Here is a 24,966-nt window from a genome sequence, read left to right on the forward strand (position 1 = left end):
ATTTACTTATTAATTATTTTATTTAATAAAGTAATAGACAGTAAGTACAGTGGTACCTCAGCTTAAGAGTGCCCCAACTTTAGAGTGTTTGAGATAAGAGCTGTCTCTGGAATAATTGGTAAGTTGCAAGCAAAAATTTGAGTTACAGGGCATCCCCGCCACTAGTTGGTTTACCCCGTAAGATCTGCCTAAAGCATCTGGTCCTACTTGCTAGCATTAGCTTAAAGCTAAAGTTTGACATAACTTTGTTTTCCAACCCAGTGGGATGAATAATGTGAGTGTGAAGGACAGTGGATTACACTTATTGAATCAAAAACAGGAAATCACCAAAAACATGACAGAGTGTGTAGCTAGCTAACTTGCAGCAATTTGAGCGTCTCACTGCAAGTCTTTGCCATACTGGAGCGGTATGAATCTAACCCCAGCCAAGAACTTTTAAATAGTATCTAAACAGCGGGCATTTATCTATGAAAATATGGAAAAGCTGCTGATGGTGTGTTTGACGGAGAAGCACGTTATTAGGTACATTACATGTACAAAACATTATTATCACATTACTTTTAATTTTCATGTAGTATTTAAATTTTTTAAAGACATGTTGTATGTTAAATGTGTGAAAGCACCAATTATATTAATTTTAATTAATTTCAATGGGAGACGTTGATTTGAGATACAAGTGATTTGAGTCAAGAGCTGGGTCATACAACCAATTAAGCTCGTAAGTCGAGGTACTACTGTAGTATTAGTAGTTATCATTATACCAGGATGTTCTCACAACTTGTCATCTGTTGCCGATCCCTTTAAAGGTGTTCCAAAAATGAGAGTGACAAAGCATGACGGGATGTTTGTCATACAGTGTACTGCTGAGGGGAACCATTTTCCTCCTCAGATCTCTTGGAAGTTTGATTACGGACCTGAATTTTTGGGTGAGTTGATTAGTAATAATAATAATGTCAGAAATTACACTTGCAATTTGAAGAATGAAAATATTCAGTATTTTATATATATTTATTTTTTTTTTTTTTTTTTTTTTAAAGACTAGCAGAAAATACATTTTAATCAAAAAGGAGCTTTAGTAGCCCTTAACTTACGGCATTATGCTGTATTCCAAAGGTAATCTTCATAAGTGGACTTCATTATTTGTGATGGCTCTTTTAACATCATTACAAGGTAATCACACCTGTTTTACTCCACAGGTAATGCCCAAGCTAAATACAAGGGTAAAAAGTATGTTTCTATGGATATGGTACATTTGCAGTCAGTAAATACCAGAGTTGCAGTGAAATGCATTGTTCGCCATCCATGTCTGCATTTACAACCCCTGATGAACTTTGTCAAAATTGGCAAATACTGTAAGTACTTGTGCAGTACAAAAATTTGTATTGAAATTGAAAAATGTATTTTCCATCCAGCCATTCATTTTCTACTGCTTATGTTTTGGGAGCTGGAGCCTATCATAGCTGACTTTGGTCATAATATAGACACAAACATTCCCACTAACATTTGCAACATAATTGAGCGATAACAGAAACCACACTGCCGACAACCATTAGACCAGACATTGACAAAATACAGCAATACTTTTTGACACGTTTGCACTTAGTTTTTTTTTCATTCACATGGAAGAAAACCCTCCTCTGGAAAAACTGATCTGTTTTCACTCAGTTTTAGGGCCAGGAAAGCACTATATAGGATTAGGATTAGTCTGTTTTTGCAAAGAAACATTGTTTGTAGTTATTTGTTTTTGCTGCAAAATTTGTATAACATTTTCAAAATTCCATTTTTGTAATACATGTGCCTTTTTTTATATTGCGAGTATAAATACAAAAAATACAAGCTCGAATGTACAGTATATGTGTTTTCTTAATGTATATACATTCCTGAACAAAATCTTAAGTGCAGCGGAATCAACTGGCGACTGACTTTGAGGAGATGTTACAGTGGGCATCCCTCTCAACTTAGAACCAATTGCTTACACTTCTCAAAGACTCCAACACATATGAAATACTCAAAAAGGATCCTAAAAGTGGGTACAAGAGAAGAATAATTGAGTACTTACAAACTCTACAAAAGTCAGAAGCCATCAACCGGGCATTGTGTTACCGATTATACCCACAAGAAACCATCCCTGGTATTTATGGCCTTCCAAAAATACACAAAGATGGGGCTCCCCTCAGAACAATTGTCAGCAGCATTAACTCTGTGACATACTGTACAATATTGCTCAGTATGTGGCCAACATCTTAGCACCTTTGGTTGGCAAAACTCCACATCACGTCCAAAACTCAATTGACTTTGTAGCACAGATCAGAGATCTAAAACTCGACTATAGTTTCATTCAACGTCACCTCCCTGTTCACCTGTATTCCAACCCAGGATGCAGTAGAGACTGTGAGGCAACGTCTACTAGGTCATCGAACCTTACAGGATAGAACCACACTAAACCCAGAACAGATTTGTCTTTTGCTGTAACTTTGCCTTGACACTACATACTTTCAATTCATGGGAACGTTTAACCGACAAATACATGGTTGTGCCATGGGATCACCTGTATCCCCCATAGTAGCAAAGCTTTACACGGAGGACATGGAAAAGAGAGCTCTGAGCTCTTTTAAGGGAACAGCACCAGGTCAGTGATACTGATATGTGGATGACACATGGGTGAAAATCAGAAACCAAGAGGTGCAAGCCTTCACCGAGCACATTAACTCAGTGGACAAAAACATCAAGTTCACACGAGAGGATGTCAAAGACAAGTCAGTTGCCTTTTTTAGACTGTGATGTCACATTTGAGAACACACAGGCCTCCATGTTGGGGTTTACCGAAAACCCACACATACCGATCAATACCTACTTTTTGACTCACACCACCCACTGGAACACAAACTAGGCGTTATCAGAACTCTACAACACCGAGCTGATAATGTTCCTACCAGCCCACAGGCCAAAGAGAAAGAGCATAGGCATTTGAGAGAAGCCCTCAAAACCTGTGGTTACCCCAGGTAGTCGTTTGTGAAAAGTGCATCCGTTCCAAAAATAACATGAACAGAGTGAATGAGGAGGAAAAAGGTGACAGACACAGAAATATTGCCATTCCATATATATCAGGTCTATCTGAAAAACACAAAATATTTTTTTACCAACACAACATCCTGGTACACTTCAAACCAGGCAACACCCTGAGACAGAGACTGGTGCATCCTAAAGACTGGACACCCCACACCCACAAAAACAATCTGGTGTATGCTATCCAGTGTAATGATGAATGAACTGATTCATATATTGGGGAAACAAAACAACCACTAAGCCAACGCATGGCAACAGAAGGCCAAGACTCAGCTGTCTACCTGCACCTCTGGGAGAGACAGCACTCCTTTAAAAACAAAAGTGTACAGATTCTGGACAGGGAGGACGGATTGTAGGAAAGAGGAGTGAAGGAAACCATCTATGTCAAGTTTGAAAAACCGGCCCTGAACAGAGGAGGTGGTCTGCGACACCACCTGTCTCCCACATACAACACCGTTCTTTCAACTATTCCTAAAAGACTCTGCAATTTAGCCTCCAAAAAATAACAGGAGGCTAGTGGTCGATCCACAGCGATTGTTCTGCCACACAATACCTCAATGCAAGGATATTGGGTAGAAAATGAATAAAGTACATGGTAACTCAGATGGGCAGCAGGATGGCACAGTGCTCCTGCCTCACAGCGAGAAGGTCCTGAGTTCCTTCTTTATGTGTGACATTTGCATGTTCTCCCCGTGACTGCATTGGTTCTCTCCGGGTACTCTGACTTCCTCCACACTCCAAAGATATGCACCTTGGGATAGGCTGATTGGCAATCCTAAATTGGCCCTAGTATGCGAACGTGAGTGTGAATGTTGTCTGTCTGTGTTGGCCCTGCGACTTGACCAGGGTGTACCCTGCCCTCCGCACGAGTACAGTTGGGATGGGCTCCAGCTTGGTCCTGAGGGGGGACAAGCGGTAGAAAATGGATGGATGGAATCCACTAAATCACCTTTTCCCTTTTTTTATAGTACCAGGTTCAACTACTACAAAAAATCTATTTATATGGAATACAACAAGCACACCGGGTACCGTAGTCACTGTTTGTAAGTTCCAATCATACACTGTATTCAAATTTCAGCCTTGTATAAATGATATTTAGGTAAAAACTTACATTATTCTATTTAGAAATCCGGGTTAAGTGTGCCACTGTGATCATTACTTTTTCCACAATCAGGTAAAGATCAAAATACATCGTCCTCTGAGGGAGCCTATAACAACACAAGTGGAAATACAACAAGTAGGCTCACATGACTGGGGGATACATTTTGTTTTTTTTGTGTACTTTTAAGGAACTTACACTATGTTCTTTTTATTCCTAGTCATGTCCAATGACCCAGATACGCAAACAGGACATAGACAAACTTCACCATTACTGGTCTTCTTGGTGGCATGCCTAATTCTTGGTCTGCTTGCAGTGGTCATTTGTTTTGTCCTGAAGCTACGAAGAGCACATGTCACCTGGGAAAAAGGTAAGCGCTAAATACACATTGACTGTTTTTAATTTGGTAACAGGAACTCTATGCACCCATTTATGATAAGCTCAAAAAAAGTTGCACTTTCCTATCTTACTGTGCATTTATGGCAGGGCTATTCAACACTTGGGAGATAATTTTGCAGCAAATTACTAAAAACACTAGAGCGCTCCTGTTGTATAGAGGAACTTGGACCACTGTAAACACATAGGCAGATCCTGTTAACCTTCCTTTCAAACATGGAACACTGAGATCCAAACTTGTGATTTACATAACTGAGGCGTTCCTCAAGACACCTCTTTAAGGCCCCGTTTACACTAAGCCGGATAAGGTTATCCATGGTAAATCACACCTAACCTTATCCGTGTCCACACACAACAATGCCACCGTTTAAGACCCCCGCCCCCCTCCATCCGCCGGCGCAACGCGACCTAGTACGCATGTGCGGAAAAAAATAAATAAATAAAAAGCGTCCCTCTGCTCCAAGCTCTCCAGTAGATTGCTTTACTTCACTGTGAAGTTATTTAAAAGAGCTATATTGTAAATAGTTTGCTGTGCATTTTACATTTGTGTGCTGTGTTTTGTGTGCAAGTTTTTAAATTAAAATGTATCTCCTTTGAACAATTTCCAGTGTTGTGGTACTTCAATTAACTACAATCCAGTGTGCCGTGGGACCCTATTGTAGTGAATAACACCTGAGACATCATACATTAAGTCGATGGTTCCATCTTTCAGCTGCACGCTAATGGCGTAGTTAGCGAAGATGCGGGCATCATGCACACTGCCTGGCCATTTCACAGTCACATCCATAAAGCAATATTTGTAGTCACACACTGGCTGTATCACATCCACGGGAGGAAGGGACCAAGTTTTTCGGTAAATAGACTCACAGCTGACCCGGACATTTGAAAGTTATCTTGCAATCTGAGAAGTGTTGTATCCGAAATAGCTGCAATCGCCCGTTGCCTTCTCTTTAGGTATTGATTAGTGATTTCCAAAAGCGCCTGTACATGTAGAAGGAGCAACACGGGCATGTCTGCATGATCCGCCTCCATTTTTGTTATGTCCGCGCCTGTGTGGGGGCGCGGACTTTCTGGCGTCACTTCCTGTGTGGGCCGTGGTCTTTCTGGTGTCATTTCCTCTCCGAACTCACTTTGTAAAGATCAATGAGTCCATACAAAGCTAAGTGCCGGAGATTCAAGAATTACACGGCTGACTTACCCGTGTAAAAATTTGTCAGAGGAGGGGGACCTTAAACGCTGGTTTAGTGTGGCTGAAACGGGTCTTAGGCTAAATAATTATTTGTTTAAGGGGTTAAACGACTTAGTGTCGATATGGCCACTAAGTCAAAAACTGCAGCATGTTTACTTCAGATGCAGTCAGTAGTCATGTGTTCAACTTCTTTAGTTGTACTAGTCGTATTCCTGAAGGTTGCATCTTAGGTCCTCTCTTTTTCATCATTTGGGCTATTCAACTGCAAGTTCAATTTAAAAAAACTCACACTTTTAACTCACACTTTTGCAGCAGTTTGTTTGAAAACACGAGGATGTTGTCATGGAGATGATCTTGATTAGCTTTTTTTGCAGAAGGTCACTTGAAAACAGCAGAGGGCTCCAGTAACTCTTGACAAAATAAATTGACCAAAATCAAATGTCTACTCTCGAGGACGCTGGTTCTCCGAAATCTGTCCCCCCTGGTCATTAGTTGTCTAGAAATGTGGAATTGGTTGACTATCCCTGCTTTATAGTCATTGTGTTTATTATTGTCAAATTGTTATGACATCATATAAAATGTTTTTGACAATGTTGTTGCAGAAAATGAAATATCTGACCCTTCAGAAGAGAGCGGTAAATCAAAATCAAGTCAAGAAGAAAAAGTATCCAGGGGTCACAATCGACGAGGTACTCAAGATGTTTACCTTTTTATTGGCATTGCTTGGTCTTGTGCTTTGCTTTATTTAGTAAAAAAATGTACTGCTTTTAGTAGCCTTCAGCATGTCAAAAAACTTAAAGGGCACAAATTACATGTTTTAAGACATTTCTCTCACTCCCTTAGGGCTCTTCAGGACAGCTTTTACACAATATTCTGTTGAAAAAGCCACCATAACTTCAAAAGGACCAGTCATTGAGATGGCAGTTGAGAGAGAGGAGGCGTCTTCATCATCAAAACCCACTTCGGCCAAATGTGACATGCAGGACACAGAGCTTTCACCATGACGTGCACAGTCACCATCCTCAGAATCAGGACCAGTCAAATTATACATTAGTTTAGCTGTAATTATTGGCAGATTGCAAGTACATTAAAAGTTAGTATTGTTGTAGTATCTTTATGTTTAGCAGACACACTGTGGGTTTATACTATAAATACATACTGGCAAAGGAAAGGGTCCAGTATTTACTGTGACCCACCCACACAGTGTCACTGTTCAAAAAAGCATATTAAATATACTTGTTAAATAAAATCTGCTTTGTTTTTAATGAATACGTAGGCCCACTACGCTGTCATATTCAGATGGTGGTACTTAAAGAGTCAAGTGTTTTTTGAAGTGGTACTTGGTGAACATGTTTGAGAACCACTGCTCTAATGTATAGAAACTGAACAAGTCTGCTTAAAAGTTGACAATAGGACTGTCCTATCAAGTTAATTTTCAATGAATTATTGACTTATTTTGATCACCTTTAACAGCATTTATGTATACAGTAGAAATTCCAATAAAATGTGAATATCGTGCAAAGTTTGTTTATTCCAGCAGTTATATTTACGAGATGAACATAATAAATGACATAAGCTCATAACATGCAATTCAAGATATTTAAAGCCTTTTTTTAATTCAATTCTTATAGCTTACAGTTTAGTAAAACCTCAAATTGAAAATTTCAGAAAATGTTGGGTTTTTAAAATTGTAATACATGATCATCAACCTTATAACAAAGGCATGACATACTGTATCTTATTTCGCATGCAATGAGTTTAGGTCAAATCAAGTCAGTCAGGGCATTACAGTATATGCTCCTGAACAGGATAAACTGTGTGAATGAACCTGAAAGTGGCCATACTCTATAATACTCTGTAAAAAATGAATTGTTTTTCCAAGTTACAACAAATATGTTTTATGTTTATATTTTTAAAGAAATTTGAAGAAAATCTGTCACGTTCTGTGTGACTGTTTGGACTTCGTTTTGTTTTCGTGTCATTTCCTGTTTGGTGCTCTTATTTTGTATTCTAGTTGTCTGTTTTGCACTGTAGGCAGCGACAGTACTTTTGTGAACATTATGAGCACACCTGCTATTGATTGGTGCTTTGTCTCAAGTTAGTTCTATGGAGCTTAGTTCAGCTTAGAGCATCTCGTCTGTTATGTTTCACTTTTCGTTTGTTATGTCATCAGCGATTCAGGAATTACATGAGATGAAGAGTAAACAATGTCCAACCAGTCCAGACATTACCATATAAACCATTTATTTTTATTGTTTATGTAGGTGGGTGCAGTGCCAACGTAACCATTCACGGCAGAGTACATTGCACAATGTAGAGTAAGAGAAATAATAAAGTAAACATTGTGGTTCACAAACATTTGGTATACTGTGTAGACTAAGAGATCAGGACGCATGTAAATAACTTTTTGAAAAAAGCTACATAATCCGTTGAAAAACTACAGTGAAAAATCAAAGGATGTGGGAGATATTTTGATATATATAATTTTCAAAGCTAATAGAATATATAGATTTTTTCATGGAAAAAAACCTGCCTGCATGTCAGTTCTGTGTTATTAGTAGTAGGTTCATGATAAATATCGTACATATAATTACCATGCCGATATAAGGAATTATGACGTCGCACTGATAAATCTAATATAAAAAAATAGCTCTGAAAACCGATGAAAAGAAAAAACTCTTCAGTGAGTTGAGATTACATGTATTTTATGGTGTAGGTAAGTTAGGGTGAACAAATCAAGTGCTTCTTTGTCTTACTTGTGTCGTAAATGTCCCCTAAGCTCATTGTATGATGTCGATCACTGTTTTAGAGGAGGAAATTTCTCCAAATGTTCTGCAAAAATTCCTTGAGGAGAAAAAACATTGCGCTTCAAAACATCAAACCTTATCATCCACCTGAAATGCCAGCATTGCTACGGCTGTGTTTTGAAAGCCCCAAAAACGCCTGCGCTGCGAAAGAACCTGCCCTAAAGCCAGCCGCAAAGAAAGGTGTGCACATACTATATTTAAATAATAATACATAAGAATAAGTTAATCGGTTATTGGTATGCTTCTCGGGAAGAACGTTGTACGATGAGGAAAACTTTATTTAACCCACAATGGATAAATTACGTGGTTGCAGTGCAGATACAAAAGTCCACAAAAATAAAGTAAAACACATGAAAACAAAAGGGACACATTAAAGAAAATAAATGATATAAAACATATTAAAGGCACACAGAACTGATACAATCAGCTGCCACCTCAGTGGTGCCATTTATACATACAGCTACAATAGTAAAACACAAAGAAAAACCAAAACATCAGCAATAAATAATACATATGGCACACAAAACAGACCTACCAAAGCAACCAAGCATTTAGTTTATTTTGTATGTTTAAACCTGAAAATTATGGATTTTGATAATTGGCACCATTTTAGAAGTAGGTTCACTTCCCCTCTGCTAGCATGCTAATATTTTGTGCTAGCATTGTTAAAAAACATGGTTTTTGGTACTTGGTGCCATCATAGAAGTATGTTAACTTCTTCTTAGGGTTGTACGGTATACCGGTATTAGTATAGTATCGCAATTCTAATGAATCATATTCGGTACTATACCGCCTCTGAAGGGTACCTGTCCGCCACCCCCGCGCCCCCGTCGCCCTCACGTCGTGTCGGTAGCACACAATCACGGAGTACTTACAAGCAGACACAGTGTGTAGACAGAAAAGGGAGAACGGACGCATTTTGGCTGAAAAACTAAAGGTAAAGGTGAAGTTATAACACTGAAACGCCCTCAGGAAGAGGTGCTTTAAGACATGGCTGGCTAGCTAGCGGCTAAAGTCCAGCCCCAGTCTGCAGTGTTTTAGCTACTTCTAAATCACTAATTCTCGCCTCCATGGCGACAAATAATGTGAGTTTCTTACAAGTATCATCCCTGCAGGACGAGGAATAGCTAAACATATTTCACTACACACCGTAGCTCACCGGCGTCACAATGTAAACAAACGCCATGGGTGGATCTACACCTGACATCCACTGTAATAATACCAAGTACAATAGCGTATCTAGTCGATACTACTATGATTATGATGATATTTTTTGGCATCACATCTTGTTTTGTTTTTTTAAAAATTTATATTATGTTTATAAACTCAGGAAATATGTCCCTGGACACATATGACCAATGCATGATCCTGTAAATACTTGGTATCGGATTGATACCCAAATTTTTGGTATCATCCAAAACTAATGTAAAGCATCCGAACAACAGAAGAATAAATGATTATTACATTTTAACCATACTTGCCAACCCTCCCGAATTTTCCGGAGAGACTCCCGAATTTCAGTGCCTCTCCCAAAAATCTCCCGGGACAACCATTCTCCCGAATTTCTCCCGATTTCCAGCCGGACTTAAGGTCCGTGCGGACCTGAGTGAGGACAGTCTGTCGTCACGTCCGCTCTTTACTTCATACTTCAGAACAGAAGTATGAAGTAACGTATGAAGTAAAGAGACGTAACTTCATCACCTCGCCTGGTTATTGACTCCAACCCAGTATATTACACTGCCCATACCTATGTTCCTTCAAAGGCTGTGCTACTGGCTGCAAAGCATTGCACTTTTAAATACAACAATGAGTAGAGAGGAGTGTTGTGTGTATGTGTACATAAATGAACACTGAAATTTAAGTATTTATTTTATTTATATGTATATATATATAATAAAATACATATTTATATACAGCTAGAATTCACTGAAAGTCAAGTATTTATTTTATATATATATATATATATATATATATATATATATATATATATATATATATATATATATATATATATATATATATATATATATATATATATATATATATATATATATATATATATATGTCTTAATTAGATTATCCAAAAAATAGTGCTTGATACCGTGGTAGAGCGTAATATGTATGTGTGGGAAAAAATCACAAGACTATTTCATCTCTACAGGCCTGTTTCATGAGGGGTTTCCTTAATCCTCAGGAGATTTTAATGGAAGCATTCACATACCATGGTTTATATAGGGCACAGAGCGGGTGGGTACAGGCAGGCGTGGGGGCGTGGTGATTGACTCATGTGTTACCTAGGAGGTGTTTCCTTCTGTGACGGCATGCTGATACAATTTCGCTGCGCTTGTTGAGGGATGACAACTCTGGACGGTATATGATAAACAGTTTCTCTTTTAAGCATGGGTTGCATCTTTTGTTACCACTGTTGTAAGGTGCGCTGGATGCAAGAATTTGCCATGTTATAGAGTATTCAACATTATTGTCTTTGAGATTCCAAATATGTTTGCTGAGTTCTGTAGTGTTCCGGAGTCTTTTGCATCTGAAAGAAGCCTTGTGATTGTTCCATCTGGTTTTGAATTCTCCCTCAGTTAATCCTACGTATGTGTCGGATGTGTTAATGTCCTTGCGTATTACCTTTGCTTGGTAAACAACTGATGATTGTAAGCACCCCCCGTTGAGAGGGCAATCAGGTTTCTTGCGGCAGTTACAGCTTTTGTCGGTTTTGGAGTCGTTCTGCTTGGTGGTGGGCGGCTCCTTTTCAATTGCTTTATTGTGGTTTGAAATGATTTGTCGCATGTTGTTCATGCAGCTGTAGCTCAATTTAATGTTGTTCTTGTTGAATACTTTTCTTAGGGTGTTGCCTTTGGGGAAGTGTTTGTCGATCAGGGTGAGGAATTTGTGGCCAATATTAGTTGAGACGTTTTTGCTGTATGGAGGGTTGTACCAGATAATGTTGTTTCGTTTTCTGCTCCTTTTTAGTTGGTTTCCTGGCGTGGGTTCGTAGGTGAGGGTGAAGTTGTATCCGCATTCATCAAGTGCTTTTTGGTACGGGGGGGTTGCTTTGTCGAATTCAGCTTTGCTAGATGACAGCATCGATAGTCTTTTATTAATTCCGGTAGGTATTCTTTTCGTGGTGGTGGGTGGGTGGTTGCTGTCATGGTGCACGTATTGGAGTGTTGTGTTGGGTTCCGTGAATGGTTGGTAGCTGTTATTCCTCAGGTTGAAAGTGACGTCGAGGAAGTTGACGGTTTGCTTGTTGGCTTCAATTGTGATCCGTAGGCCGTTCTCTTTGAAGATTTGCCAACAAGCAAACGTCAACTTCCTCGACGTCACTTTCAACCTGAGGAATAACAGCTACCAACCATTCACGAAACACAACACAACACTCCAATACGTGCACCATGACAGCAACCACCCACCCACCACCACGAAAAGAATACCTACCGGAATTAATAAAAGACTATCGATGCTGTCATCTAGCAAAGCTGAATTCGACAAAGCAACCCCCCCGTACCAAAAAGCACTTGATGAATGCGGATACAACTTCACCCTCACCTACGAACCCACGCCAGGAAACCAACCAAAAAGGAGCAGAAAACGAAACAACATTATCTGGTACAACCCTCCATACAGCAAAAACGTCTCAACTAATATTGGCCACAAATTCCTCACCCTGATCGACAAACACTTCCCCAAAGGCAACACCCTAAGAAAAGTATTCAACAAGAACAACATTAAATTGAGCTACAGCTGCATGAACAACATGCGACAAATCATTTCAAACCACAATAAAGCAATTGAAAAGGAGCCGCCCACCACCAGGCAGAACGACTCCAAAACCGACAAAAGCTGTAACTGCTGCAAGAAACCTGATTGCCCTCTCAACGGGGGGTGCTTACAATCATCAGTTTACCAAGCAAAGGTAATACGCAAGGACATTAACACATCCGACACATACGTAGGATTAACTGAGGGAGAATTCAAAACCAGATGGAACAATCACAAGGCTTCTTTCAGATGCAAAAGACTCTGGAACACTACAGAACTCAGCAAACACATTTGGAATCTCAAAGACAATAATGTTGAATACTCTATAACATGGCAAATTCTTGCATCCAGCGCACCTTACAACAGTGGTAACAAAAGATGCAACCTATGCTTAAAAGAGAAACTGTTTATCATATACCGTCCAGAGTTGTCATCCCTCAACAAGCGCAGCGAAATTGTATCAGCATGCCGTCACAGAAGGAAACACCTCCTAGGTAACACATGAGTCAATCACCACGCCCCCACGCCTGCCTGTACCCACCCGCGCTGTGCCCTATATAAACCATGGTATGTGAATGCTTCCATTAAAATCTCCTGAGGCTTGAGGAAACCCCTCATGAAACAGGCCTGTAGAGATGAAATAGTCTTGTGATTTTTCCCCCACACATACATATATATATATAAGAAATACTTGAATTTCAGTGAATTCTAGCTATAAATATACTCCTCCCCCTTAACCCCGCCCCCTGGTCCCGCCCACCCCGAACCCCCCCCAAAATCTCCCTAATATGGAGGTCTCAAGCAGGGGCGCCACTAGGGATTTTGGGCCCCATGAAAATAATCTTTACAGGGCCCCCTGTATTATAGTTTCATCATCATTAGGGGCCTCTCTGGGCCCCCCTCCATCATGGGCCCCTAGAATCCGCTTCCTTTACCCCCCCTTTTCGGCGCCCCTGGTCTCAAGGTTGGCAAGTATGCATTTTAACAGAAGTGCAGATAGAACATGTTAAAAGAGAAAGTAAGCAGATATTAACCGTAAATGAACAAGTATATAAATAATTCATTTTCTACTACTTGTCTTTAATAATTTTGACAAAATAATAGAATGGAAAATTACACAATATGTTACTGCATATGTCAGGAGTGTAAATTAGGAGCCTTTGTTTACTTACTACTAAAAGACAAGTTGTTTTGTACATTCACTATTTTATTTAAGGACAAACTTGCAATAAGAAACATGTGTTTAATGTACCTTAAGATGTTTTGTTAAAATAAAGCCAATAATGCAATTTTTTGTCTGCTTTGGACACCCCCTACACTACAAAAAAGATATGAAAACATCCATCCATCCATTTTCTACCGCTTATTCCCTTCGGGTCGCGGTGGGTGCTGGAGCCTTTCTCAGCTACAATCGGGCGGAAGGCGGGGTACACCCTGGACAAGTCGCCACCTCATCGCAGGGCCAACACAGATAGGCAGACAACATTCACACTCACATTCACACACTAGGGCCAATTTAGTGTTGCCAATCAACCTATCCCCAGGTGCATGTCTTTGGAGGTGGGAGGAAGCCGGAGTACCTGGAGAGAACCCATGCAGTCACAGGGAGAACATGCAAACTCCACACAGAAAGATCCCGAGCGCAGGATCGAACCCAGGACCTTCGTATTGTGAGGCAGACGCACTAACCCTGTTCCACCGTGTTGCCCAGATGTGAAAACAAAAAGATTACTATAAAATAGTGAAATTATCTGTCCATGCAGCTAGTTAATTTTACTTGATAAAACATATTTAATTAGGATTTGTATATCTAGAAATTGCCCTGCGATGAGGTGGCGACTTGTCCAGGGTGTACCCCGCCTTCCGCCCGATTGTAGCTGAGATAGGCTCCAGCGCCCCCCGCGAAGGGAATAAGCGGTAGAAAATGGATGGATGGATGGATATCTAGAAATTAGCAGGAGTTTTAAGAAAGAAACAAGTATTTTATTCTAAAAACAAGCATTATAAATGATAAATGGGTTATACTTGTATAGCACTTTTCTACCTTCAAGGTACTCAAAGCGCTTTGACAGTTTTTCCACATTCACCCATTCACACACACATTCACACACTGATGGCGGGAGCAGCCATGCAAGGCGCTAACCAGCACCCATCAGGAGCAAGGGTGAAGTGTCTTGCCCAAGGACACAACGGACGTGTGGGGATTGAACCCCAGTAACCAGCAACCCTCCGATTGCTGGCACAGCCACTCTACCAACTTCGCCACGCCGTCCCCATTATTCAACTTGCGATTCTTAAAAAAGGCACCCTCGGGATGCTGCAGAATATTTAAACAAGATTTTCTGTGTAGGGAAAATCCATCCATCCATTTTCTACCGCTTGTCCCTTTTTGGGTCGCGGGGGTGCTGGAGCCTATCTCAGCTACAAAAAGGCAGAAGGCGGGGTACACCCTGGACAAGTCGCCACCTTATCACAGGGCCTGTAGGGAAAATCAAAATATCTTATTTAAATATTTCTCAATTCTAGAATATTTTGTTCGGTATTTCCCTGCTTGATGGCTAAAAAAAAAAGATGGGCTATTGTTTAAAGCCACGCGGGTAAACGTTGGTTGACAAAAAACGTCACATAGGAAGCGGTCACTCTCATTGTTACGTCACAAGATAGCCATTGGCTGTACGCTAAGGTCACGTCAAAAGCCTCGCGTCTGATTGGCTGCTCTTACCCTGATATAAAACTGGTCTGGTCGCATCTACGCTCTTTTTTCCTTGTTTCGTCGCCAAGGACAAGCCGCCTCTCCGGTGTCCCATCCCGTCCTCCTTGTAAAAACACACCACATTCACCACTTCGGTAAGTGTGAATTCACCGAGATTTTGTTTAGAAATGCCCCGCCATACCGCTCAAGTTGATGATTATTTTGTGAGCGTTGTATGTAAAATGTTTGAATTAATCCGAGTAAATGTCACGCTTGTCCAAAATTGCCTAGACTGCTGTTCAAGCAAAACCATCCTAGGCTAGCAGGAACTAATCACCGGGAGGGGGTGGAAGGCTTGATCCGGCGCACAGAACGTTCTAGAACAGTACTACCTTCTAGACAGCGCCAAGCTAACGGACCACCTCCGTTTTTTTAGCGGCGGAAATGGGACACTCTTTCTGCCGTTTAACATTGGGTACAATTGGACTAAGCCTGTATAAACATGTTTATTTGCGTGTTATTAGGCGAATTATTGTACCCTTTCGTTGTCAAGCAATAGCTTCATGTTGCCATATACTTGTCGTCATGCTATTATTGGACAAGGCTCTGCGGCCTGGTCACCATTTTGTACACAATCTCATTTTGCATAATGTGCTCTGAAAACTTGGGGTATTTCCTAACATGGACGAAATAATGTTTTTGGTGTGTTTTCATTTTGAAAATGCAGTTTTAAACGTGATGTGGGCATGTTTACTTGATATGTAACAATGTGTATTGATTATTCTTTTATGATCCAATAAAACCGTTTTTTTTTTAATCTGCTATGCATGTTGTGATAACCAGAGATAAAGATAAGGAATAATGTAAACTCCAACAGTGTATTCGGTGAAAATCTTTGTACTGTTAACATGTTTGACTGAGACGTGCTGATCAGAACTGATATTGATACAAGATCTTTATGTTCTAATAATTCAAAAATCAAAATATAATTTACAAGTCTCAAAATATACTGTTGATGTTATCTGAGAATGTATATCATTAACAGGAACAGTGTAAAATAACTAAATTGTTGGGATCTTGTCTAAATCAGTGTTTAATAACTTAACCATAGGGAGAGACGGCAAAAAATGTTTCTCAGTGTTAGTTTATATGGGCTAGGGCTGGGCGATATGGCCTTTTTTTAATATTGCGATATTTTAAGGCCATATCACAATACACGATATATATATATCGATATTTTGCCTTAGCCTTGAATGAACACTTGATGCATATAATCACAGCAGTATGATGATTCTATGTGTCTACATTAAAACATTATTCTTCATACTGCATTAATATATGCTACTTTTAAACTTTCATGCAGAGAAATCACAACTAAAAAAAATCACTATTTTTTACATACGGTGTTGATCTGGAAATGTTTGCCTCTGCATTTTGATGGTGTGGGCGTGTGGCACCAAACGGAGATATTGACGTGCGGAGTAAGCACTCTTCATTGTCTAGCGGATGACTTTTCAAATGATGCTACATATTAGCAGTGTAGCCCAGTGTCCTGGGTTCGCATATACAGTGTACTTATCTAATAAAATAATAAACGGGAGACATTAGAGCAGATTCGGTAGCCACCGCTTCTTTAATGTCAAAATCACACACCTCCTTCCACAACCACACACACCCTACGTCACCGCCCTACGGCAACAACTCTGGAGGGACAAAACTCCTCCTTACCTAACACTCCGGTAACTTGGGACACCCTGAACTGTTTGTTACAGCAGTAATGCTACTTTTTATAGCAACGCTTTTGCCCCACACTTGACAAATTACGGTTGTCTGTTCGACATCTTCCCACTTGAAGCCAAACCACCGCCAGACGATGGACCCCCTGCTGTTTTTCTTGGGAATTAATTATTCCATTTGTTACCAGATTCGCACCTTCTTTCTCTCGTATTAGCGCTCGCACCACTCTGCTAGCATCACAGCTAACGTTACCCATGCTGCTACCTCTTTGCTTGGGGAGGGCGTATACGTATATGACGTGTGTAAGAAGGTGCACTTGCTGTCTGTGAGAAGGAGAGAGCGGGGAGAGCCTGTAGTGTAATGCCCGCAGCTAAAAGCAACTGTGAGAACGTATACTCGATATCACGATATAGTCATTATCTATATCGCAAACAAACAACCCGCGATATATCGCGTATATATCGATATATCGCCCAGCCCTAATGTGGGCCCCAGCGGTACACATTTGTTATACAATTTTCCACCACTTGTGGCATTGATCCAATCTCAAATAAGTCTAGAGCTAAAGTCATACGTTTTAAGTGCAAAAGTTATGTCTAAAGCGGTGAAGCAGCAACGCTTAATATACAAAAATTTTTTAATTCGGATTCAGTATCGCTGATACCAGTAGAAATTTTACTGTATTGAATCGGTAAGAAACTCTTTTGTATCGTACATCACTGTTTGTAATACTCTAAATGGTTTGATTGTAACCGTTGTGGCTTTATTTTGGCTGTTCACTCTGGCAATACATTTCATGAAAAATATGATTCCCATTTTTAAAAATCAATGGGTTAATACATTTTTAATTTGTTGCATTTATTCCACAGATAAATCATAACAGGAACAAAATGTCTAAAGGACCAGCAGTTGGTATCGATCTCGGGACCACATACTCTTGTGTTGGAGTCTTCCAACATGGGAAAGTCGAAATCATTGCTAATGACCAGGGTAACAGAACAACACCAAGCTATGTGGCCTTCACTGACAGCGAAAGGCTGATTGGTGATGCAGCCAAAAACCAGGTGGCAATGAACCCAACTAATACAGTTTTTGGTAAGTGTGCTCCACTGCATATGGGATAGGAGGAAGATTGTTGATCGTGCACTTGAACAGTATTTGAGTGAGAAATGAGTTTTTCCCCCCACCCCCATCTTTTTTTTACAGATGCTAAACGATTGATTGGCCGCAGGTTTGATGAGTCTGTTGTACAGTCAGACATGAAACACTGGCCCTTCATTGTTGTTGATGACAACACTCGCCCAAAGGTTCAAGTTGAATACAAGGGTGAGACTAAATGCTTTTACCCGGAAGAGATCTCATCAATGGTGCTGACAAAAATGAAGGAGATTGCTGAAGCTTATCTTGGAAAAGTAAGGGTTTTGTATGTGAATAAAAATGCTGGTTTGTTTCATAAATTGAAACTTATGATGTTTTTTCCTGCAGTCTGTTCACAATGCTGTAATAACGGTACCTGCCTACTTCAACGATTCCCAGCGCCAGGCCACAAAAGATGCTGGTACCATCTCGGGGCTAAATGTTTTGCGTATTATCAACGAACCAACTGCAGCTGCTATTGCATATGGTTTGGACAAAAAAGTAAGTTGTATTGGTTTTTGTCAGTGGATGATATTGTCAAACAGCAATCTATATGTTGTAGTGGGGAGGCGAGGCTGGGTGGTAATAAGATGACATTAAAAATTTATAAGAAACACTGTTAAATTGCATTGGTCAATGTGCCATTTAATTTTAGGTTGGAGCTGAGAGAAATGTGCTCATCTTTGACCTTGGTGGTGGCACCTTCGATGTGTCCATTTTGACAATTGAAGATGGAATCTTTGAGGTCAAGTCAACTGCTGGTGATACTCATCTTGGTGGAGAAGACTTTGACAACCGCATGGTTAACCACTTCATTGCGGAGTTCAAGCGCAAGTACAAGAAAGACATTAGTGACAACAAGAGGGCTGTCCGTCGTCTTCGCACAGCATGCGAGAGGGCGAAGCGTACCCTGTCTTCCAGCACTCAAGCCAGCATTGAAATCGACTCCCTGTACGAGGGAGTTGATTTCTATACCTCCATCACTCGAGCTCGCTTCGAGGAGCTTAATGCTGACCTCTTCCGTGGCACTTTGGATCCAGTGGAGAAATCACTCCGTGATGCTAAAATGGACAAAGGGCTGATTCATGATATTGTCTTGGTTGGTGGCTCCACTCGCATCCCCAAGATCCAGAAGCTTCTCCAGGACTTTTTCAATGGCAAAGAGCTGAACAAGAGCATCAACCCAGACGAAGCTGTTGCCTATGGCGCGGGTAAGTATCCGAGCCTTAAGATTCACACTGGGGTGAATTTTGGGTTAGCTAATAATAATTTGTGTTCACAGCTGTCCAGGCGGCCATCCTGTCAGGTGACAAGTCTGAGAATGTCCAGGACTTACTGCTTCTGGATGTCACCCCTCTATCTCTGGGCATTGAGACAGCAGGAGGTGTCATGACAGTCTTGATCAAGCGCAACACCACCATTCCTACAAAGCAGACGCAAACATTCACCACTTACTCTGACAACCAGCCAGGTGTGCTCATTCAGGTCAGTGTAACTAGTTAATATTTTGTCATTAAATTCCGCTGTGCTGTTATTCCAGCCGTTCGTAGTTTCCACTAGAGGTTGTGAGACCAAATATGGTTTTGTCCTTCCTTGGACTTTTGAGCAAAATGCAAAACGTTTACAACATTGTTAAATAGCTGCAAGCATGTTAATAGTGTTTAACCTACCAACAGGTATACGAAGGTGAGCGTGCCATGACCAAAGATAATAACTTGTTGGGCAAGTTTGAGCTGACAGGCATCCCTCCAGCCCCTCGTGGTGTTCCTCAGATTGAGGTGACATTCGATATTGATGCCAACGGCATCATGAATGTCTCTGCAGTCGACAAGAGCACTGGCAAGGAGAATAAGATTACCATCACAAACGACAAAGGTATGGTTTTAGTGTATTTAGCTACTTTTTCAAAAAGGTGATATAAAAATTTTAAAAAAGCAGACCTAAATACTATTGTCTATTTTTATTTTAAGGACGTCTCAGTAAGGACGATATTGAGCGCATGGTTCGTGAAGCTGAGAAGTACAAGGAAGAGGACGATGTCCAGCGTGACAAGGTGTCTTCTAAGAATGGCCTGGAATCTTATGCTTTCAACATGAAGTCAACTGTGGATGATGAAAAACTTGCTGGCAAAATTAGTGATGATGACAAGAAAAATATATTGGACAAATGCAATGAGGTTATCAGCTGGCTTGACAAGAACCAGGTAAATGTGAATTCTTAAATATAACGGTATTGAGGAGTTAAATGCACGTAAAACTGGTTTTATATTTTTTTCTAGACTGCTGAAAAGGACGAATATGAGCACCAACAGAAGGAACTGGAGAAGGTGTGCAACCCCATCATCACCAAGCTCTACCAGAGTGCCGGGGGCATGCCAGGTGGCATGCCAGAAGGCATGCCCGGCGGATTTCCAGGTGCCGGTGGGGCTGCCCCTGGTGGTGGTGGTGGATCCTCTGGCCCAACCATCGAGGAAGTTGACTAAACATTCCATCCTGAGCTAATTCTATACATAAGAAAAAAGCAGCCCTCTTATAGCCCCATCATGCTAAAGAGTGTAATTGTTAACATTTAGGGTTCAGGTTTGTTTTGGTTTGCAACATGATTACTGAAAGACACAATAGTGTTTAATGTGCATGGAGATTTCCTTGACAATAAAACTTGTAATCCTGTTTTGGAAATTTTATTGAAACCTAAATGACCATTTTACACTAAAGCAAGTTTCCCCCAACGATTGTATCCTTTATGCAAAGTATAGTTTGATTTATATTGACACATTTTTTATTGTAGTTAGTTTTTTTTTTAACTGAATATGAAACAAGCAATGACAGTGTTGTAAGAAATAAACAGACGAAGTTAAAATGTACGATGGGCATTGAAAGCACCGTATTGGGCGTCTTGTTTGTGTTGTCTCTAGGGTTACTATGGCGTCTACATATGGTTGTAACTGACGTCATAGAGGGTAATGATCAGAAAGTGTATGGCGCTTTCGTAGTTTCGAGCATTATCGCCGGAGCAAAATCCATCTTTTCGCGGGCTTACATATTTTCGCTGAAACGAGAGCAGGTATGTATTCCACTTATTTCGCTTGTGTACGAAACTGTTAGATTCGTGTACACAAAGATACGTTTAGTGTTTTGTAAAGAAAAATTGTTTACACGATCCGGTTGTAAACTAGCTGACGTGGAATGTTAAAGTACATTTAATTTAGGCATATATTTTTTTTGCCATTTTGAGCACGTTAAAACAAAGTATTTCCCCACACGCTCATGTGAAAACTAACAATCACTTCGCCAGTGGCTTACGGTTATATAATATAATTGCATACCCTACGGTATGTGATGTAAATTGCAAATTAAGGCGTCTCATACTGTACATGTATCTGAGACGTCTTTTTTTTTAAAGGCCACACTTTCCTCACCAAATACACCATATCAGCATTAAGACACACTCAAATTAGGGTTGTGCACTATTATACATTTGGCAGACGATCGAGCTTTTTTAAGTATCGCCATAACGTGGTATCATGTTGACACATTGATGCTGTGTCCTACAAATTTTACTGCCACGCGCGAACGACTGTCCACACCGTGACGTCGCGTCCTTGCTAGTGAAATAGCGGCTAACTAATCCTTGCCTCCCTTGCAGTAAATAAACCAAGTTTCTTACAAGTAGTCTTATCACTGGAGGACTAAAGTACAAGGAATAGCTATGCTGCACTATGCATCATAGGAGGCATGCTCGAGCGCTTGAATGCAAAAAATGCGTGGGCAAATTGATAAAAAATATCGACTAACGATACCAGGTATAGTATCAGTTTATAGTCAATGCTACAGTGATTAGATCAATCCATCCATCCATTTTCTACCGCTTGTCCCTTACGGGGTCGCGGGGCAATATCAATAATTTTTCCGGTCAATTTTTCTTATTGTTTACAGGACTTTTAATCAGAGTCAAAAATAGTTTGTGCTTATGATTAGTTATTTTGTACCATTGAATTAATTTTGTTCAAAATATTGGATACAACAAAAGGAAATTAGAAAATTATTCAAATATTACATTTATATTTTTACACCGCCATCCTGTTTTTTTTCCAATTGTGATCAAATGATGTAATCAGTCATAGATGTTAAAACAGAGAGTCACCAGATATTACCAGTAAAGTAGCAAGTAGATTAATACAAGCTTTGATAAAATAATGAAACTAGAAACGACGCAATATGTTACAGCATACGTCAGCAGCTAAGCTAGGAGACTTTGCAACCTATTTTGAAATAGTTTTCTTATTTATTTTTACAAGGACAACATAAAAAAAAGAAAACACATTTAATTGCACAAGTCATTAAATTGGATGGTAAGTTATTATTGGTCATTAAAGTTTGAAAACAACTTGTAGATTATAATGTAATTTCATATATATATATATATATATATATATATATATATATATATATATATATATATATATACTAGACATACCCATTGTTGGATATACAAATGTTCAAAAAAGTGAAGGATCTTCAGGGCAGGAAGGAGCGAGGTGATTTGCTTCTGCTTCTGTCTAAGGTCCAAAAAGGTTTGCTCCCCACCTCTTTATCAGGTGAGATCTCGTAAAAGCCAGCGCTATTTCGCTGCACAACAGAACGATGGTGGGGATTGCAGGACTGCAGATGGTGACGCTGTCCGCGGCCGTTTCGGATTCAGTGGAAATTTTGGGTTACTCGCTCTCACATAAGTCCACTGTCTTATCGGTCGCCTCCTGCTGGTTGGCTGACTGATGGTTGTGAACGTGCTTGGTTTGAAATGTATCAGAGCCTGTTTTTTAAATGTTAATATCGCCAACGATCACCCTCATTTGATCGTAGCTGCCAAAATCCTGATCCCCCCAAAAAATTAAATTCATTGTGCAGCCCTAATATGTTCCCTATTTTTCGCTATCCTCTTGTTGTGGGGCAGACTGGCTCGTACATCAATCAATCAAACTTTATTTATAAAGCGCTTTTCATACATAAAAGAAATGCAACACAAAGTGCTTTACAAAGTTAAAAACAATACCCCCGGTAACCCAGATCCCCCATTATCACATACGTACGCACAGACACAGATACCAAACACAAACACACACACACAACATACACACATATGCAACTATACGGACCATTGATTGCATGGCTGAGTACAGAGGAGACATGTGAGTAAACACTATCACAGGAGCCATCTGCACCAGGAGGTCATCAGACCATGGCCACCAGGACGCTGACACAAAAGCGCCCCCACAAGCACGGCCGATAACCCCTGAGGCAGATGGCTCCCTCTGAGGAACGTTGGAAAATAAAAATAATAAAACTTGTAAAATAATAAGAACCATGAGTAGAGATAAAGGATGACATACAAGTAAGACATATGAAGATTTATAGAAAAGATTAAAAAATAATACAAAAATCCTAAAATTCTACACTGTTGCTATTTCTTTTTTTGCACATATATTTTATTAAATTTTACAGTTTAAAATCACATTGGACAATCATACTTGGCTCACTCAGACCCTTCATACATGCACACATCCACTCATACACACTCCCATGCATGCTTGAGAAGAGAGGTGCACTTGGGCTTTAACAGCTCTGACTCAGGATCAGCAGACGATCCAGACCATAGCAAGATGGATGAATATTCCTCGGAATCAAGGATCCTCAAGAAGTGATCACTATATAAGGGATCACTCCCGGGGACCTCTCCACCGTTCACACTTAAAAAAGAAGAAAGTCACATTTTCGTGGCTTGATCAGATGCAAAAAAAAAAAAAAGTCACAAAAAAAACCCAAGTAAACCGTGACAAAACCATGTCAAAAGTGACACAAAAAAGCAATACTAGTGTGGGAACAATACAAAAAATAATAACAATAATAACAGTAATATAACTACAAAAAAGATACGACAATTTTGAAAAATGTCTGTAAGTTATGATTGTCAGTAAAGTTCCAGGTTAGTTCCCATTTATTCATATTTGTAGAGTTTATATTTTTTCAAGGGTCATTACATTCACCAGTTCATTTAACCAGTTCCTGAAGTTCGGTGCAGACGGGGGTTTCCACTCTTTGAGAATGAGTCTTTTGGCCAGAACCGTCCCGAGAAGCAACACAGCTGTAATATATTTTGGAAGTTTTTGTGTTTCTGAAGACCCATCCATCCATCCATTTTCTACCGCTTGTCCCTTTTGGGGTCGCGGAGGGTACTGGAGCCTATCTCAGCTGCATCCGGGCGGAAGGCGGTGTACACCCTGGACAAGTCGCCACCTTGTTTCTGAAGACCACCCAAACAAAATTATATCCCTGTCAGAGACAAGTTTTCTCTGATATACCCCCGAGTAAAAGAAGAAGATGCTGCACCAAAATGGTTAAATAATTAGACATTCCCAAAACGAATGAGACAGTGATCCTTCAGCTGATTGACATTTATCACAAAGTAAGTGTTGCTATTTGTGATAAAGGTAGAGTATAGTTCCAACTTATCTGTCAGTAGACTCGATATGGATGCGCTAAAAACTACAACATGGCTGACGGGGAGGAGATGCAATCGAAGGGGGCTTGACGGAAAGGAGGTCTTTGGCACACAAATAAGACCGCCCACAAAACGACATTCTGAAGAGACTGTCACAAAGCGGCTCAAACGGTCTGTAAAACTAAATCTATGCAACATTTTGACCAAGGCATCACCTTTACATGTTATGTTGACCACAAGGAAGTGTTTTGACTGTAGTCATAATATGACCCCTTTAATGTCGACATAAGAACATCCACCTCATGGTGACATCAGGACGTACAGTAGCCAGGCTGCAAAACCTGCGAACAAAGGCATTCAAACCTGCGAGCAAGCTCTCGCCAAAATGCATGGACCTTATGATTTGACGCTTTGGCATTGTTTAACATGAGTATCCAACATTGTATCATTTCTAAGTCAGAAAATATTAAATTCATCATAGGTCCCTTTAAATATAATTTTCAACACACTGTAAAACAAAGGTTTTCAAAATACTGTGACTCATCCTGTGAAATGAATTTGTCTTTTTTATAGGGGT

At 40.1% G+C, this 24,966-nt stretch overlaps 2 protein-coding genes across 4 annotated transcripts in view; both read left to right on the forward strand.

Annotated features, from left to right (window-relative positions):
- LOC133650709 (cytotoxic and regulatory T-cell molecule) overlaps nt 1-7,262 on the forward strand; it is a 28,273-nt gene extending 21,011 nt beyond the window's left edge. For all 3 annotated transcript variants that reach the window (XM_062048281.1, XM_062048282.1, XM_062048280.1), the window contains exons 4-10: nt 807-926; nt 1,197-1,352; nt 4,035-4,109; nt 4,241-4,303; nt 4,386-4,535; nt 6,353-6,439; nt 6,594-7,262. In XM_062048281.1, the coding sequence (XP_061904265.1) occupies nt 807-926; nt 1,197-1,352; nt 4,035-4,109; nt 4,241-4,303; nt 4,386-4,535; nt 6,353-6,439; nt 6,594-6,754 (812 nt within the window). In that variant the 3' untranslated portion in view covers nt 6,755-7,262. The remainder of the gene's footprint in view (nt 1-806; nt 927-1,196; nt 1,353-4,034; nt 4,110-4,240; nt 4,304-4,385; nt 4,536-6,352; nt 6,440-6,593) is intronic.
- Nucleotides 7,263-15,006: 7,744 nt separating this feature from the next.
- Nucleotides 15,007-20,560, forward strand: hspa8 (heat shock protein 8). The gene is given in 10 exon segments (XM_062048274.1): nt 15,007-15,172; nt 17,624-17,849; nt 17,961-18,166; nt 18,240-18,392; nt 18,547-19,102; nt 19,174-19,376; nt 19,568-19,766; nt 19,862-20,094; nt 20,170-20,274; nt 20,276-20,560. Coding segments are annotated over 9 exon segments (1,977 nt in total). The 5' UTR covers nt 15,007-15,172; nt 17,624-17,644; the 3' UTR covers nt 20,393-20,560.
- Nucleotides 20,561-24,966: the final 4,406 nt, after the last annotated feature.

Source organism: Entelurus aequoreus, linkage group LG05 (assembly GCF_033978785.1).
Source record: "Entelurus aequoreus isolate RoL-2023_Sb linkage group LG05, RoL_Eaeq_v1.1, whole genome shotgun sequence".
NCBI lineage: Eukaryota > Metazoa > Chordata > Actinopteri > Syngnathiformes > Syngnathidae > Entelurus > Entelurus aequoreus.